This window comes from Melospiza melodia, chromosome 20, assembly GCF_035770615.1.
Source record: "Melospiza melodia melodia isolate bMelMel2 chromosome 20, bMelMel2.pri, whole genome shotgun sequence".
Taxonomy (NCBI): Eukaryota; Metazoa; Chordata; class Aves; order Passeriformes; family Passerellidae; genus Melospiza; species Melospiza melodia.
The window spans coordinates 3003273-3020558 of NC_086213.1; the positions used below are offsets into that span (position 1 = coordinate 3003273).

The 17286-nt window shown below is 50.5% G+C and overlaps 1 protein-coding gene across 3 annotated transcripts in view; it reads left to right on the forward strand.

Annotated features, from left to right (window-relative positions):
* Window positions 1-17286, forward strand: part of KSR2 (kinase suppressor of ras 2) — a 94707-nt gene that overhangs the window by 55329 nt on the left and 22092 nt on the right. For all 3 annotated transcript variants that reach the window (XM_063172775.1, XM_063172778.1, XM_063172776.1), the window contains 5 exons: window positions 343-511; window positions 2776-2817; window positions 3091-3157; window positions 4645-4693; window positions 5452-5819. In XM_063172775.1, coding sequence (XP_063028845.1) covers window positions 343-511; window positions 2776-2817; window positions 3091-3157; window positions 4645-4693; window positions 5452-5819 — 695 coding nt within the window. The remainder of the gene's footprint in view (window positions 1-342; window positions 512-2775; window positions 2818-3090; window positions 3158-4644; window positions 4694-5451; window positions 5820-17286) is intronic.

A 17286-nucleotide genomic window follows, 5' to 3' on the forward strand; every position in this document is an offset into this window, starting at 1 on the left:
TTGTGACTCTTTCCAGAGTCTGACATAGCTTGGCCCTGATTGGCCAATGAGCCAAAACAACTCACGGCAGAATCCAATGAAACAATCACCTGTGGGTAAACAATCTCCAAACTCATTCCACAGCAGCAAAACACAGAAGAAGCAAATTAGATAAGAATTGTTTTCCTTTTATCTGAGGCTTCCCAGCTTCCCAGGAGAAAACTCCTGGGCAAAGTGATTTTTCAGAGAACGTGAATGCCACAATGTCCTTTGTCACCCGTGGTCCTTTGCACCTTGGAGTGACACCAACCAGCGCTGCTCTCACCACCACCTCTCCTTTCCCTCCTTCCCTGTGTCCCTCAGGACCACATCCCAGTGCCCTACCAGCCAGATTCCAGCAGCAACCCCTCGTCCACCACGTCATCCACGCCGTCCTCGCCGGCGCCGCCGCTGCCACCCAGCGCCACCCCGCCGTCCCCGCTGCACCCGTCCCCGCAGTGCCCGCGCCAGCAGAAGCAGTTCAACCTGCCAGGTAATGCCACCCTCTCCCCGTGTCCCCGCCCGTGTCCTGGGGTGTCCTGGGGATGTGGGGGGTGGGTGAAAATTGCTGCCCCCAGATGTGCAGGATGTCTCTGCGTCAGCCCGCGCAACTGAAGAACGAGTCTGGACTCTTCACATTTCAGTCTTGAGGTTGTTTATTAATTCTTATCTATAAAATTTTCTTTCTGCCCAGCTGAGATTTCTTATCTATAAAATTTTCTTTCTGCTCAGCAGGGCAGCCACAGGCACTCTGTGTTGTCCTTTTATACTACAAACTACATATAACATATTTACACTTAATTCCCAATAGCTATCACCTATGGTAGACAGTGCACTTCTACTCTAAACCAATCCCAAAGTGCCAATGTCACTGCAGAAAATGGAGAACAAGAAGAAGAAAGAAAGGCTGGACACACCCAGATTCCTCCATCTTGTCCTCATAACCCCCATACCAAAAATCCCAAAATCTACATTTTCACCCTGTGATCATTTTGTTATTACACCATTCAAACCTGTGTGACTTTCACGTCCTCGTACAAAGCTGGTAACTTGCTCCAAGGGTCAAAATCAAATCTCCAGGTGTTCTGGGCTGTGTGCCAGGGTCTCTGAGCCCCCTGGCGGGGTCCTCGACAACTCTGGACACCCAGAGGGATGCACTGAGTTCCGACAGGTTGGGAGAAGGTGGAAGTAGAAATGAGGAGAAAAGATGAGTTTTGGATAATTAAGGTTGGGAGTCTCTGGTCAAACCTCTTGCTTGAAGAAGAGTTAGAGCCCAAGGCTTGATCCAGTTGTGGAATCCTCCAAGGTTGGAGCCAGACCAACTTCGGCGGCTCTTGAGGCTACAAAGCCTTTCCAGGCATGGATTTTCCATTTTCCCATGGATTTTCCATGGATTTTCCATGACATTTTACCTCAGGCACAAACAGAAACCAGGGGCTGCTCCCTCTAGTAGGGTAAATTGGGGTCACCCTGACGGTTTTTTGGGGTGATGGGTCCCCAGTGGGTTGGCAGTGTGTGTGGGGTGACAGATGATTCTGGGAATGTCTGACGTGGCTTGTCCCATGGAATCTGGACCTGGGATCCATCTGCTCCAGGAGCTCCATCTCTTCAGGGGTGGTGGGAGAGGCAGGGAGGTTGCGGTGGCTGCGGGACACAGGAGTTATGGAAGATGACCCAAAAAAGCTCCTCCTGTCTGCCTTCCTTTGGGATGTCCTGCTGTTCCAGGAAAGGTCCCTTCCAGGAGGGAATGGCTCAGCATCACTCCTGGAACTGTGTCCACCTGCTCCCAAAACAGAGCTGGTGAGGGAAGAGGAGATCTCTGGGATGCTGGGACACTCCTGGCTGTCCCGTTTTATTCCTGTCAGGAGCAGAATGGGACCCAAAGCAGGACTTACCCTGCTTTCATCTTCCCAGCCAGGAAGTTTTCTGTGGTTTATCCCATCAGGATGATCATCTCAGGGATTAGGATTTGAGCTTGGAAATGGCGACACGGTGACCTTCTCCTGCTGGAATTACCTTCCAGGCTCCTTTGATGTTGGCTCAGGTCCTGCTGCAGGGCTGAGGTCGATCTTTGGGGTCTCTGAGCTACAGGGGAGAAGCTGAGCCATGGCCCTTGGGGTCCTGGAGATAAGGAGGTGAATTCTGAGCTGCTGCCAACCTCTGGTGGCCTCAACAACTCTGAGTTCTTCACACCCATGACCTGCCTGCTCATGGATCAGTCCTTGGGCTGGAGATGGGAGCCAGTGGATGTTCAAAACACCCAGAGCCTCTCCAAACTCTGGTTTTGGATGGTGGCTCCTGGAACTCCTTCCAGGATGGACACAGCTCCAAAGAAGGGAAAAAAGGGTGGAATGTGGCCCAAATGGGCAGCAGTTCCAAACCCATCACTTGGCGTCTCCATGATGCCAAGAGGTTCCCAAATCCCACCTGAGGGCCAGGACTCTCACCCTGCTGGCAAACTGGTGTCCAAACCTTCATTGATGACATTGACACTCTCCAAATGGTGCAGAAGAGAAGATGCTGGGGGGGAAAATTGAGTTATAATCCAGAAAAAGTCTTAATTTTTTGACCTGGGCATCCTATGTGCCATTTTGGAATATGGAATATTCCATATGGGGATATGGAAGTGGGAGAGGTTGGATCACACAGGAGAGGTTCACACAACTGGGGCTGAGGTTTCCTGGTGAAGAACTGGGCACAGGCTGGAGCTTTTCCAGCTCCACAGGTCAGTGTTGAACCCTTGTTCCTCTTTTGCAGCCTCCCATTACTACAAGTACAAGCAGCAGTTCATTTTCCCAGGTAAGGCTCTCTGGAAGTTTCTCCTTGGGCGCTGGGGTTTCTCCTGGTGGGGATGGGTGCATGGCCAGCCCTCCAAACCCCTGGATTTGTGCCATGGAGGTCATGCTGGGGTGGGATTTCTCCACCAAGCCCATTGATGCTGCAGGGTTGGGGGGCCCTGAGTGACCCCCAGCCCTACTCAGGGTGTCCCTAAACGTGACCTGGGGGTGCAGGGTGGGGTTTAACTCCCCTGGATGCCCCCAGAGGTCTCTGACTCCTCTCTCTTGTTGCCAGATGTGGTGCCTGAGACGCCGACCCGAGCCCCACAGGTCGTCCTGCACCCCGTCACCTCCAACCCCATGTGAGTGACTCCCCCTGCCCATCCCCGTCCCTCTGCACCCCAAATCCTCCAGGGTGCTCCCCTGGCCTTGGGGGCTCAGGTGCTCCAGATAAAACCCCAGAGCCCTCGAAGGTTGAGAAGGAGGGCAAAGGGTTAATTTATAACTCACAGCTCTTCACTGTTAGGAAGAAACCAGATTTCAGTCTAAAAAGCCCAAGCCCAAAGGATTAATTAAATTATAATTGAATTATAATTAAATTAAAAGCAGATAACCAGCATATCTTTGCCACTTCTAATATTTTCAAGCACAATAAACTTTGGGCTGAGACTTGGGAAAAGCAGCCTCTTATCAGTGTTAGAACCATCCCTCCCCAGCAGGTTGAGCCGAAATCCACCATTCCTTGATGTCCTGGAGCCTGTGCTGCTCCAGCAGCAACATTCCACTGCTCTGTTCCTCCTGATCCTTGCTCTAAAGGCCATTTTGGAAGGATTTCACAAGCCAGGGGTTTAAGGGACCCCTTAAGCTGGCTCATCCACACCCTCCAAATTTCACTGGGGATCCAGTGGAGCAAAGGATGGAACCACTGTCCCTTGGGAATTGATGGAAAAATGGTGAAGCCAAAGCCCTTTTTTTCACCCCTGCCTAAATGAAGGTGTCAAGACAGGGTTTTTGGGGAGGAACAGCTTTCAATATCCAAAATCTGTAATTCTGGCTCCCCCCACTGAAAATATCCCATGGGAGCCATCCTGGTCTTGGCTGGGTCAAATATTTCTGGATCCTCTGGAGACAGGAATCTCTGCCGGGGATAGCAATGAGGAGCTGGCTGCTCCTGCAAACCACCCATCCATGGAGATGTTTTGCGGCCACTTGGTCTTCCCAAGCTGCTCAAAATACCAGGATTGACTCCTTTTCTGTAGGATCCTGGGACTTATAGTCTTTAGTGGCCGTGGAATGGGATAGGACTTGTAGGATCGCCATGTCCGAGTGGCCTGGGAGCGTAATTCCCCTGGGAAGGGATTAATAATGATAATTTATAATATATTTATATGATGTTTGGAACCACCCGAGCTGTTCCAGCTAATCCCTCGTTCAGAATTTCCCTAATTCCCCGTTAATTGTCAGGAGCAGCAGACCCCAATCATGGACCTGGGGGTGGGAGATGCTGAGTGAACAGGGAAGGAAAAGAACTGGAAAACCAGTCAGATTTGGGTGCTTTACTGCAGAGAGAGGACCTCTGAACCCACCACTTCTCCAAAATGATTGAAAAACTCATTTTCTTTCCTTCTTTCCTTCTGCTTTGGCTGGGGTTGGTTGCAAAAATATCTTAGAAATCCCTGAAAATGCCTCAAGTGTGGTCAGAGTCAGTGTGGGGGGGTAAATCTGTCCCTTTCCCTGGGTTAGTGACAGCTTCTCCTCTCTGATCCCTTTATCCCCGGGGCAGGAAGAGGGACTGCTCCCCAGATCCCGGTGTTTTTCCATGGTGTTAATTCCGTAATTCTTTTAACAGCCTGGAAGGAAACCCATTGCTTCAAATTGAAGTGGAGCCCACCTCGGAGGTGAGATGGCTCCTGTGCTTAATGGGCCTTGGTTTTAAGCATATCTTGGGGCACATTTCCTAGGAAATGGAGACGTTTCCCATCTGTGCAGTGGAATTGCTGATAATTGAATTAAAGTCCAGGCATCCGTGTCCCCACCCCATGGAGAGGGACCCTCCTGGGCCTCGAGTTTGGAATTCAATGAGGTTTTTTTAGGAGGCATTAAAAATGCGGTGGGAGGGAAGGAAAGGAGAGGGAAGATGGGGATGGAGCTTTTAAAGGATGTTGTAAATCCTGTAGGAAGCCTAAATGGACCATCAAGGGGTCTGGGAATAATGAGAATTAACAGAGCACAGCTCAGTCGGGGGAGGATGAAGCTGTTTTGAGACAAATTAAATAAATCTCTGATGGGTCAGAATCTCAAATTTAGCCCCAGGATGGGGTTAAATGGCTCCACAGGGAAGCGGTGGAGTCCCCAGCTCTGGAGGGATTTCAAGCCCTGTGCTTGTGGCACTTAGGGACATGGGCTTGTGGTGGCCTTGGCCGTGCTGGGGAAGGGTTGGAGTCTATCCCAGATGGCTTTTCCAACCTAAAGAATTCCATGATTCTATGAAAATCTTGGATTCTGCCAATTTTGTGTGGAATAGGGGTGCTTCATTGGCGTTGGAAGGCCCCTACCTGGTTCCTCTGGGTCTGAACAAGCAGGAATTGGGTCAGTGGGGTTTTTCCTGCAGTTTCCTCCCTGGTTTATGGTTCCCCATGCCCTTTGCCCACCCCAGAACGAGGAAGGCGCCGAGGAGGTGCAGGAGTCGGAGGACGACTTCGAGGAGATGAACCTGTCGCTGCTCTCGGCCCGCAACTTCCCGCGCAAGGCCAGCCAGACCAGCATCTTCCTGCAGGAGTGGGACATCCCCTTCGAGCAGCTGGAGATCGGCGAGCTCATCGGCAAGGGCCGCTTCGGGCAAGTGTTCCACGGGCGCTGGCACGGCGAGGTGGCCATCCGCCTCATCGACATCGAGCGTGACAACGAGGACCAGCTCAAGGCCTTCAAGAGGGAGGTCATGGCCTACCGCCAGACCCGGCACGAGAACGTGGTGCTCTTCATGGGGGCCTGCATGAGCCCTCCCCACCTCGCCATCATCACCAGGTTGGGGTCGTTTCTTTATGTCCAAAAATTTGTTTTCTCCGTCCGAAAAATGCGTTTTCCTGTGACGCTGTTCACAGGGGTCTCAGGTTGAGGGAAGAGACGAGGATGTGACTCCATGTTTCAGAAGGCTGATTTATTGTTTTATGATATATATTACATTAAAACTATACTAAAAGAATAGAAGAAAAGGTTTCATCAGAAGGCTAGCTAAGAATAGAAAAAGAATGATAACAATGGCTTCTGTCTTGGACAAAGAGTCCGAGCCAGCTGACTGTGATTGACCATTAATTACAAACAAACCAACGTGAGCCAATCCCAGATGCACCTGTTGCATTCCACAGCAGTAGATAATCAATGTTTACATTTTGTTCCTGAAGCTTCTTAGCTTCTCAGAAGGAAAAATCTTAAGGAAAGGATTTTTCATAAAAGTTGTCTATGACGTTTTCCCCGTATTTTTCCTTCAGTCCAGTGGTGCTGTTGTTTTGAGTTTTCTCCCCTAAGGAAGGGTTGTTCTCCATGTGCTGCATCCATGTTCTCCATGTACTGGGATTTGTGTTGTGGAGGACACAGCAAATCCAAAGGTCTGTCCAGGCAGGTCATTCTTCTGTAGGAGAGGAGTTCTGGACAGGAATGATTTGTTTATTCCATGAAACAACATGGAATCATGGAATGGTTTGGCTTGGGTTGGGAGAGACCTTAAAGCCAATCCAGGGCTTTAACACCTTCCACTATCCCAGGTTATTCCAGCCCGGCCTTGGGCACTGCCAGGGATCCAGGGGCAGCCACAGCTGCTCTGGGCACCCTGTGCCAGGGCCTGCCCACCCTGCCAGGGAACAATTCCCAATTCCCAATATCCCATCCATCCCTGCCCTCTGGCACTGGGAGCCATTCCCTGCGTCCTGTCCCTCCATCCCTTGTCCCCAGTCCCTCTCCAGCTCTCCTGGAGCCCATTCAGGCCCTGGAAGTCTGGGAGGCTCCTTGCAACTCTCAGGGTAGTGAGGTGGGATTTGGGGGCTTCCAGACCACCCAACACCTCCACAGCTTGCTTGGTCTCATGGCATTCCTAAATACCTGCCCTCACCCCATTCTCAATGGGAATGCAGCACAGAGTCTCCCAGTGTAATCCACGCTTGGTTGGGCAAAAAATCCCATCTGGCCTGAAGGCAAAGTGGCTGCAACTTCTCCCAGAGCAGCTGTTTTCATGAGAAATGCATTTGTTCCAGGGAATTCTGTGATTTCCTTCACCTCCAGACCATGCTTTCAGCCATGGACAGGACATAGTCCTGTTTTTCATCCCACCCTGGGTTATTTTCTCCCAGAGAAGTTTCTCCAAGGTGAGGTTGAATTTTCCTCCTGGCAGCATTTCAAAAAGCAGTGGAATGGCACCAACAGCCATCAGTGATGAAATATTGCATCATCTTTCCCTAATGTCCCTAATTTTCCCTTGAAAGTGGCACCTCCCGGTCCCTGATCCCAGATGGGGCGGCTCTGCAGGTGTTCTGCTCCCTCTTTGTCCAAAACAAAAGGGTTTCACCCCAAATTTGCGTTACCTCATCCCTGCTTGGTGGGTTTGGGGATGATGTTTGCCTTGGGGGTTTCACCCTCTGGGGTCAGGGTGACTCCAAAGCGAGACCAGCTCTCCCCAGCTGGCGACTGGAAAAAACAACGCCTTTTATTCAGGGACCAAAAAGGAGCCATCTGGGGAAAATTCCGCAGCATTTCCATCTATTGGGTAGCTCCAGGCCAAAAGCTTTTGGGAAAGTGTGCAAACACATGTATTGATGGATGAGTCAGAGCCCCCATCCGTGTGTCACAGTGCGTTCCCAAAGGAAAAGGCGGCGTCTCCATCCCGTCCCCCTGCAGCCCCCATTTGCTCAGCTTTTCAGGGCTATTCAATAGCAAAACCTGGGAAATTTATTCCTTGATTTTTTAAAATTTTTTCTTCTTTTATTTTTAATTTGAGCCCTGGAGTGTTTTCTCTTCCATTTTCTATTCAAATGGGTCTTTCTGTAAAAGCAGAAAGGTGCCATTTTTGACAGCTGGACAAAATCAGTCTGTGTGCTGCGGCAACCTGGTGAATTAATGTGAGGAACGTGGAGCTCTGCTCGTCCTGTTCCTCTTCCAGCTGCACTTGGTCTTGTTTTTTAAGGTCAAAATGTAAATGTTTTAAATTGCCCAAAATATAACCCAAGCTCACAACATTTCCAGGCATCGTTTGCTTCTTCTTACAACCCACTTTTATCTGCATCCTTTGAAAGTTGAACCAATATCAGCTTTAAACCAAAGGACAGTAGGGTTAGATGGGATATTGGGAATGAGGAATTGTTCCCTGGCAGGGTGGGCAGGCCCTGGCACAGGGTGCCCAGAGCAGCTGTGGCTGCCCCTGGATCCCTGGCAGTGCCCAAGGCCAGGCTGGACAGGGCTTGGAGAAACCTGGATAGGAAACAGCTGCTCTGGGCACCCCGTGCCAGGACCTGCCCACCCTCACTGGGGAAAACTTTTCCTTATGTCTGATCCAATCCCTACATCCAGGGGTGCTTCCTTGCTCTTGTGCTGGCACTCCTTGTCTGGTCCATCCTTGGCTGAACATTTTTGGGAAGTCTATGGTGTGGGGAAAAGCCTTCTCACCATGTGGAGCTTTCCCTCCCATCCACATTTCAGGTTTTTCCTAATGGAGGTGACACCCTGGGGGCTTTTCTGCCATGAGAACTGCTGCTTGGGTTTGTAGGGAATGAGAATGGAAGGGGACATTGTGGGAATGTCCAGGATCCTGGGAATGGTGTAGGATATTGGGAATGGTCCAGGAGGTGGCACTGGGGGAGCATCACTCTTCCAATGGGACATTCCCACTCTTCCAATGGGACATTTCAGGTTTTTCCTAATGGAGGTGACACCCTGGGGGCTTTTCTGCCATGAGAACTGCTGCTGGGGTGTTGTAGGGAATGAGATGGGAAGGGGACAGTGTGGAATGTCCAGGATCCTGGGAATGGTCCAGGAGGTGGCACTGGGGGAGCATCACTCTTCCAATGGGACATTCCCAAATGTCCCATTGGAAGAGTGATGCTCCCCCAGTGGAAGAGTGATGAACCTGAGATTTCCTTGCAGGTTTATGGGAATAACTTTAAACAAGGCTTTATTTGGAGTGGGGCAAATCATTCCCAGCTGCCTGAGGAGGGGATTAAGTCTACGAACCCAGGATATCAGGATTTCCTCACCCTCCCTGTGCCCACTCCCAGGGCAGGCCTTTCTGGGTCACCACTTTTCCCCCGGGAGCCCACAAGTGGCCACTCGAGGCCGTTTTTCCCACAAAATCCCAGCAATTCCTTGTGGCTGTTGCAGAAATCTCCGTTTCCCTGCACGTCGGGGAGCAGCTGTGTGTCCCTGGGAAGGGGCTTCACCACGCCGTGCCACCGGCGCTGCCGGAAGGGGGTTGGTTATTTATAGCTGGGTTTATTTTTACTTTTCCCCATCCCGACGTTTTCCTTCCTGATTGCCTGTGATATTCAGGGATCGTCTCATTAGCACAAAGAAATTTCCCCATCCAAACAGCACGGCCCACAGGGGGGAAAAAATGGAAGGGGAAACTGAGGCAGCAGCTGGCTGAGGGTGGGAGAGTTGGGGTTAAAAATATGATTTTACATTATATTAACGTTTTTAGGGATATATAACACTATATTAACATTATTTTAGGGATAAATGGGACCAGCACTGTTTAATATCTTCATCAATGATAAAAACAGTGGGATTGAGACTGGAAAAGAGAAGGCTCCAGGCAGAGCTCAGAGCCCCTTGCAGGGCCCGAAGGGGCACCAGGAGAGCTGGAGAGGGACTGGGGACGAGGGATGGATGGACAGGACACAGGGAATGGCTCCCAGTGCCAGAGGGCAGGGATGGATGGGATATTGGGAATTGGGAATTGTTCCCTGGCAGGGTGGGGAGGAATTCCAGGGAATTCCATCCCTGGCAGTGCCCAAGGCCAGGCTGGACAGGGCTGGGAGCACCCTGGGACAGTGGGAGGTGTCCCTGCCCATAGCAGGGGTGGCACTGGATGGGCTTTAAGGTCCCTTCCAACCCAAACTATTCCGTGACTCCTGAGTTGTCTCTTAACACGACAGAAAAGCAGAAATCCAGCATTTTTCAGCAGTGGGAGGTGGCGAGCGCAAGGAACGGTTCCATCAGAGCTGCTAATGGGTTTTCTCTTGGGTAATGAGCACTGGGGACAATTAACATCCATCTTAATTAGTCTGGAGCAGGAGTGGGTGCTTTGAGCCTCAGTGCTTTGAGCGGGAAACGGCGGCAGAGTCCTCGGCTGGGAGGGATGGAAGGGCTGGAAAAACTCCTTTTGTTGGAATAACGAGTTGGTTTTGCTGCTGGGGAGTGTGACAAAGCCAGGCCTGGGTAAACTCAGCTCCCTGGGGCTCCTGGTCCCCAAAGCAGGAGCAGAGGTAAAGCCTCAGCCACCAAAGTGCATTTCCAAGGATAAAGTCCTTTCTTAATCCCAATGAAATGGCTCCAGCCACCCACGAAAGCAGAGACTCCCACATTTTAGGATCCTGGTGTTCATCCTGATGAAAAAAAAGGGGGGACTTGAATGCTTATTGATGCTTCCAGGTGCTCCTTGGGTCTGTTGTGGAAGCAGGGGATCAGCACACTGCATGCAGCTCCTTGGGGCTCCTGGTGGTTGGGAAAGTTGTTTGGGAGAAGGGAGAGAGGTTATCCAGTCTGGGAGAAGGTTTGAGCTGGAGTTTGCCTGGGCTTTGAGCTCATGCTGGCTCGTGAGGGGGATTTGGGGTAGCTTTTTCAGGATTCCTTGGTTTTTTTAGTTAAAATCTCCAATGTGACTTTTGGACCTTGTGCAAGGAGTCTGGGATTTGACCCCTCTCTTGTCACACCAGGGTGACTCCAACTGTCCAGGGTGCCACTGGTGATGCCACCAGGGCTGTGTGCCCATGATTTATGTCCCTGCTGGGAAGACCAAGGAGAACACTGAGGAACATTCGGAATTAACCTGACCTTGGCAGAACTGTGTAAAGAGAATTAATTTGTTGAAAGTGCCTTTGGAACAGAGGAACTTGGAAGGTTTCTGCTGGAGAGGGAGCAGCTCCTAAACCCTTCCCTGGAGCTGCTGGTGGTGGGGAGGGGGTGGAGATAAACCCAGTTCCTGTCCTTACATGAGATACCGAAGATGAAATGAGAGTTTGCTCTTTTTTCTCTGTGGAAAGCAGGTTTTAATGACAGGAACACATTCCCTGGCACTAATTAATAGGGAAGACATGAGGGTGAGGGATGGGAGGAATATCCAAAGCACTTCAGCTGTTTATTCATGGATAACTTTAGTGCATGGACCAAATACTGGGGTTGACTTTGATTTTATAATAGATTTCCATGCTGGATTTTGCCAATATTTAATGTTTGGCTCTGCTGCTGGGAGGAACAAGCCCTTCACAAGGGATGCTCTCCCATCCCTGGAGCTTGCTCCCTCTGGACAAAGCTCAGCTTTAGCCTCTCCCAGTGCCAGATCTCCTGACCTTTACAGGCACAGCCCAGCTGGGTAGGATTTGGGGCTTGCAAATCTTAATGCTCAGGAAGCTGGGGATGTTTAACCTGATTTGAAGGATGGGAGGAAAGGGGAAGGGTGGAAGCCATGGCATTAAGATGGAACAGATTGGGGGGGTCTGGTTTTTCCCTGTGGATGTTCATGGTGCTTGCAGCCAGCTCCCTGTTCCCTCCAGGGCATCCAAATTGTCCTTTGAGCTTTAACAAACCACAGATTGAAGGAACAAGGTCAGGAGGGATGGAGCCGTGGGCAATCTGAGTGGCACCACTGCCCATGGCAAGGGTTGGAATTGAGAGGATTTTTAAGGTCTCTTCCAACCCAAACCATTGTAGGGTTCTATGAAATTGGATTTTCCTCCACAATGGACTTTAAATGAATCCTCCCATCCATCCTTCCTGCGCTGGGAATTGAAGGAGAAGCTCTAAATCCTGTTCAGTGGGAGGGAAACTGAGGCACAGAGTTGCCACCTTGTTTTTCCTCCATGCCAGGCTGGAGCCATGAAATGATAGGACACAGGGAATGGCTTCCCATGGACAGAGGGCAGGGTTAGATGGGATTTTGGGAACAGATTCTTTGCTGTGAGGCTGCCCCATCCCTGGAAGCACTCCAGGCCAGGCTGGATGGGGCTTGGAGCACCCTGGGATAGTGGAAGGTGTCCCTGCCCGTGGCAGGGGTGGGATGAGATAATCTGTAAGGTCTCTTCCCACTCAAACCATTCCATGCTTTGATCCTGGAGCATTTCCAAAGTGCCTTTCACCTCCTGCCCTTCTCTCCCCGCTCCCAGCTGTATTTTGGGAAGGGAACCCATGGATTCCTGCCCCCCCTAACCCCATCCATGTTCCAACACCCACTTTGGTGTCGGGATCTCTAGCTGGTCAGAGTGATCCCAAGAAAAGTTAGAAAGTCTCTTTTCCCAGCCTGGTGCCTGAAGAAGGAGTCAGAGCTCTTCATTTCTTGGTCTCAAGGTTGTTCATTGTTTCTTATCTATAAAAAATTTTCTCCTGCCTTGCTGAGGTCCATCCAGCAGGACAGTTCCAGGCATTCTGCCTGCCCCCAGGGTGGTGTTATGTCTTTATACTAAAAACTACATGTACAATGTTTACAATCACTTCCCAATACTTATCACCCATGTTAGACAGTGAGCTTCTACTCTAAACCAATCTGTAAGTGCCAACATCACAGCAGGAGATGGAGGCCAAGAAGGAGAAGGAGAAAGGCTGGATGTGCCCAGTTCCCTCCATCTTGCCTCCTGAACCCCCATACCAAAACCCCAAAACCTACTTTTCCACTCCATGATAACTTCACTATTATTCTACTAAAACTGTCATGGCTTGCTGATCTTCATCTAAGGTTGGTAATTTGCTCCATGGGTCATAATCAAACCCACAGGTGTTTTGGGCTCTGTGCCAGGGTCTCTGAGCCCCCTGGCAGGGGTCTTGGCTGCTCAGGACAGCCAGAGGGATGTCCTGGGTCCTGACACTTTGGGAACCAGACCCTTCTCCTCTGCCTCTGTTGTTTTCCCTTTTCCTACTTTTCCGCCGCATTCCCTTCCCTGGCAGTTAATGGAGCTCGTAGATCATATAATAAATAGGGATCGACTTCATGCCAGGCTGTGGATCAGAATGGATTGACCCGTGGGAATGCACTCCCTGCCAATCGATGCCAGCCCATCAGCCAGGATAAATCTTGATAACGACTGACAACGGCAAAGTCGATATGTGAATTAATATATACATTAAACCTGGATATATCTTCCACAGGCAGGCAGCAGCTTGGGGAGGGAATATCCCAAGCCAGGAGGATGGTTGGGAATGGGGAAAAGCAGCAGCTTGATCCTCTGTGTTTGATGTGGGGCTGGCTGAGCTTTCCTTACCCACTGGAGCATCAAATCCCCGCCACCGGCGGCTCCTTAACGTGGAGGATGCTCCAGGGGGGAAGTTTTCCTTTGTGCTTTAAGAGTGTTTCCAAATGCCATGGAAGTATTGCTGGTTTGGCCCTGATTTTTCTGGGAAAGTGCTTAACACAGCGGGATTCGCTGTGCTGGAGAGGAAGGGATTTAAGGAAATGCCTTTGATTAAGTGCCCCGCTGAGAGATGATCCCAAAAAGCCCTTCCGCTCGTGCCAGCACTTCCCGTCCCTGTTGAGTGACATCCCAGCATCATTCCTGAATTTTTTCTGAGCATCCTCAGTGCCTGGGATTCTCTTTGGGACAGAGCAGGGCTGCCTGGTGGTGATCCATGTGCTGGCACGCTGCCTAGCCAAAGAAACAGATCCTTCCTGCCACAGCAGCATTAACTTTTTATTAATAATGATCATTATTACTATTCCAAAGTGGTTGCAGAGAAGCAGCTGACTCAATCCAAAGTTTCTTTCCTTTCTCCAAAAGGGCTTTTAAAAGAATTTATTTTCCTTCCTGAAGTTCAGAACAGTGCAGAGAATATATCAGAGACAAGGAGGTCGAGGCGCCTCCACTCATCCCTGTGCACCCAACCCTCCCTCTCGGAGCCGATTCCGAGCGCGTCCTTTCCAAAGGCAGCAAGTGGCACCTGGAGCACGGAGCTTTTTCGGATGACTTGTTTGCAAGCCTGGCTTTAGCTAAGCCCCAGGGGCTGCTTTGCATTCACCTGGCTCTGAGCTCTTCTCCCCGCAGCTGGAGAAGAGCTCGTCTCCTCTATTTCCTCCAAATAAAAATGCATGGAGTTGGCTTTTTCCAAAGAACTTGTTTTTTTCCGAGGCGACGATGGAGTTGGAGCTACTTTTCGGGGAGGCAGATCCCCCTCCTCCTCCTTTTCCTCCTCCTCCTCCTCCTCCTGCAGCCCTTGTGGTTTGGCTGTAGTTATCTCGCGTGCCAGCTGCCGGCAGGGAAATTTTGCTGCCTAAGTAATATCCATCAAAAGCCAGTGCTTCCATCGGCTGGAGAGAGCGGGATGAGGGGAGCGTTGGCTCTCCAGGGCTTTTCTGTTTCCTCCTGCTGGTTTGGCTCTGCAGAGGCTCCTCCATGAGGAGCAGGAGGGTCTCTGCCATCTCCAGGATGGGGACATGGGCTCTGCTTGAAATGGCAGGAGTTGAATTCCCCATCTTCCCGTTGGGTTCATTGGAATGGGGTTGGGTGAGATGAGTATTTCCAGCCTGGAGGGGCTGGGATCTGCTGGATGCTCAGGTCACACCTTTTCTGGCACTGAGTTTTGGCTGCTGCTTCTGTCAAAGCACAGAATTGTTTGGATTGGAAAAGATCCTTGAGATCATCAATTCCAACCATTCCCCCAGCACTGCCAAGGCCACCACTGATCCGTGTCGCCAGGTGCCACATCCACACAGAGCTGTTAAATCCTCCAGAGATGGGGACTCCAGGGATGTGTCAGGGCTTGACAACCCTTTCAGTGAAGAAATTTTCCCTCATATCCTAATTTTTCCTCCCTGGTCATGGTTGTGGAGTTTGGATGTAGAGGGCTGAGGTATTTCAGACTGGATGCTGCCACTGCTGGCTCTGACATTGGCAGGGAATCAAGGGGGCAAAATTCCTTATCCATTTAGAGGAAAACAAAACCTCGGGCTAAAAATGAACCTAAAGCTCTCCCATTGCTGCTCTTACAGCCTTGTTCAATTTTCCTTTGTGTGAAACACCTCAGGAGCTGTTGAGCTCCAAAAGAACTGTTGCTAGACGCAGGGAAAAGAGAAAAACAAGCCAATATATGGGAGCAGCTGGAAAACTTCCTAAATAAGTCAGGAACGTGCTGGAATGTGCAGAGCTCCTCCTTTCCCTCTCTGGTCCTGCTCAAATGAAATCAAATAAGTCCTGGCTCAGTGGTTCCTGTTGCTGTTTCTTTCTTAACATTCCCCAAAGGATCCTTTTTCCATGAAAACCTCAAAGTGGGTAAACTGCTGGGGAATGTGGGAGCATCCAAGCATCCTTTGCCGTGTCTTTTCTTCCAGCACAGATGTAACCTGGGAGCAGAGGTATTTTTATATTAAAGCATTTTTTATTAATTCCCCACCTCGCTCTCTTCTCCAGTGTCTCCCCTGGGTCTATAGTGCTGGCTGTCTCCATGGTATCCGAGCTGCTTCCCTATAAATCCATATCCCAGCATGAACTTCCCCGGGTCTGGCATTTATCACCTCTTTAATTGAATGGGTGTTTATGGGGATGGGAAGAGGGAAGGGGAGCACAAAGCTCCTGGAGTGATGGAATGTGCCCCACAACTCTTGGCTCGGGATGATCCCTGCTCCTGAGCAGGGGACAGGATGGAACCTCCATCCTTGCAGAGGTGTTGGCCATCAATGTAGCGTTATGGCCACCAGTGCAGAGGTGGTGGCCATCAGTGTAGAGGTGATGACCATCAGTGTAAAGTTGTTGGCCATCAGCAGAAAGGTGTTGGCCATTGACTTATTGATTGCCATGAATGTAGAGGTGATGACTATCGCTGTAGAGGTGGTGGCCATCAAGGTAGAGGTGATGACCACCAGTGTAGAGGTGATGGCCATCAATGTAGAGGTGACGACCATCACTGTATAGGTGATGGTCACCAGGACAGAAGTGGTGGTCATCAAGGTAGAGGCAATGGCCACCTGTGTAGAGACAATGACCATCAGTATTGAGGTGATGGCCGTCAGTGTAGACTTGAAGACCATCAGTGTAGAGGTGATTGCCACCAGTGCAGAGGTGGTGGCCATCAAAGCAGAGGTGTTGGCCACCAGTGTGGGAGTAATGGCTGTCAATGTAGAGACAATGACCACCAATGTAGAGGTGTTGGCCACCAGTGTAGGGACATTGACCATCAGTATAGAGGTGGTGGCCATAGCAGAGGTGTTGGCCACCAGTGTAGGAGTAATGGCCATCAATGTAAAGACAATGACCACCAATGTAGAGGTGTTGGCCACCAGTGTGGGGACATTGACCATCAGTATAGAGGTGGTGGCCATCAATGTAAAGGTGATGGCCATCAGTGTAGACTTGATGACCATCAGTGTAGAGGTGATTGCCACCAGTTGGCCACCAGTGCAGGAGTAATGGCCATCAGTGTAGAGACAATGACCACCAATGTAGAGGTGTTGGCCACCAGTGCAGAGCTGATGACCATCAATATTGCAGAGAGGGGTAAAAATCCCCACGGGATGGAAGAGGGATGAGACTGTTTTCCCATGGAACAACACAAACACCCGAGGCAGTGCTCCAGCTCTTCCTCCCTCATCCCAAATTGTTCCTCTGCGAGCCGCCTTGGCTTTGCTCCCGCTGCTGATGTCTCCAGCCCACGTTGGGAATGCAGAGTGTTTATAAAGCAATTTGGGATTTGGCTTGCTTGGCTGAACACTTCAAAAACTCATTTTGAATTGAGAGTGACATCTGCAGCAGGATGGAGCTGGGCCTGTCCTGATGCCGGGAAAGGCACCGGGATGTGGATATGGATATGCCATGGGATGAGGTGCACTCCTGAGGACTCCCAGAAGGATCTCTGCATCTCTGTCCCTGTCACACCTCAGGTCTGGATGGCATTTGGTCACCTGGTGGCACCAGGGCACATGTCATCAGCCTGTTCTGCCAGCAGGTGGGACGGAGAAGTTTGGGAGAAGAAGACAAGAATTCCTTATGAGTTTTCACTTCAGCGTTGAATAACCCAGGATCCATCTGAAGATGCAAATTATCTGCCTTGTTTTTGGCGTCGAGCGTAGGCATTTTGTGGCCTTGTCATACCCAGCCGTGTCCCTCAAAGCTAGGCTCAGCAGGGACCTCTCCAAGTGGAAAGGCAGAAGGCTCCGACTGTGCCCTGGGTGCTGTTCTTTGTCCTGCCCAAATGGGGAGCAATTGAGGAATGAGGAGAAGCGGAATTATGGAGCTGTGCCATGAAAAGGTTCTGCAGGTGGTGGCTGAATGGGCTCAGGTGCTGCATAAAAGGTATCAACCAGGCTTTATCT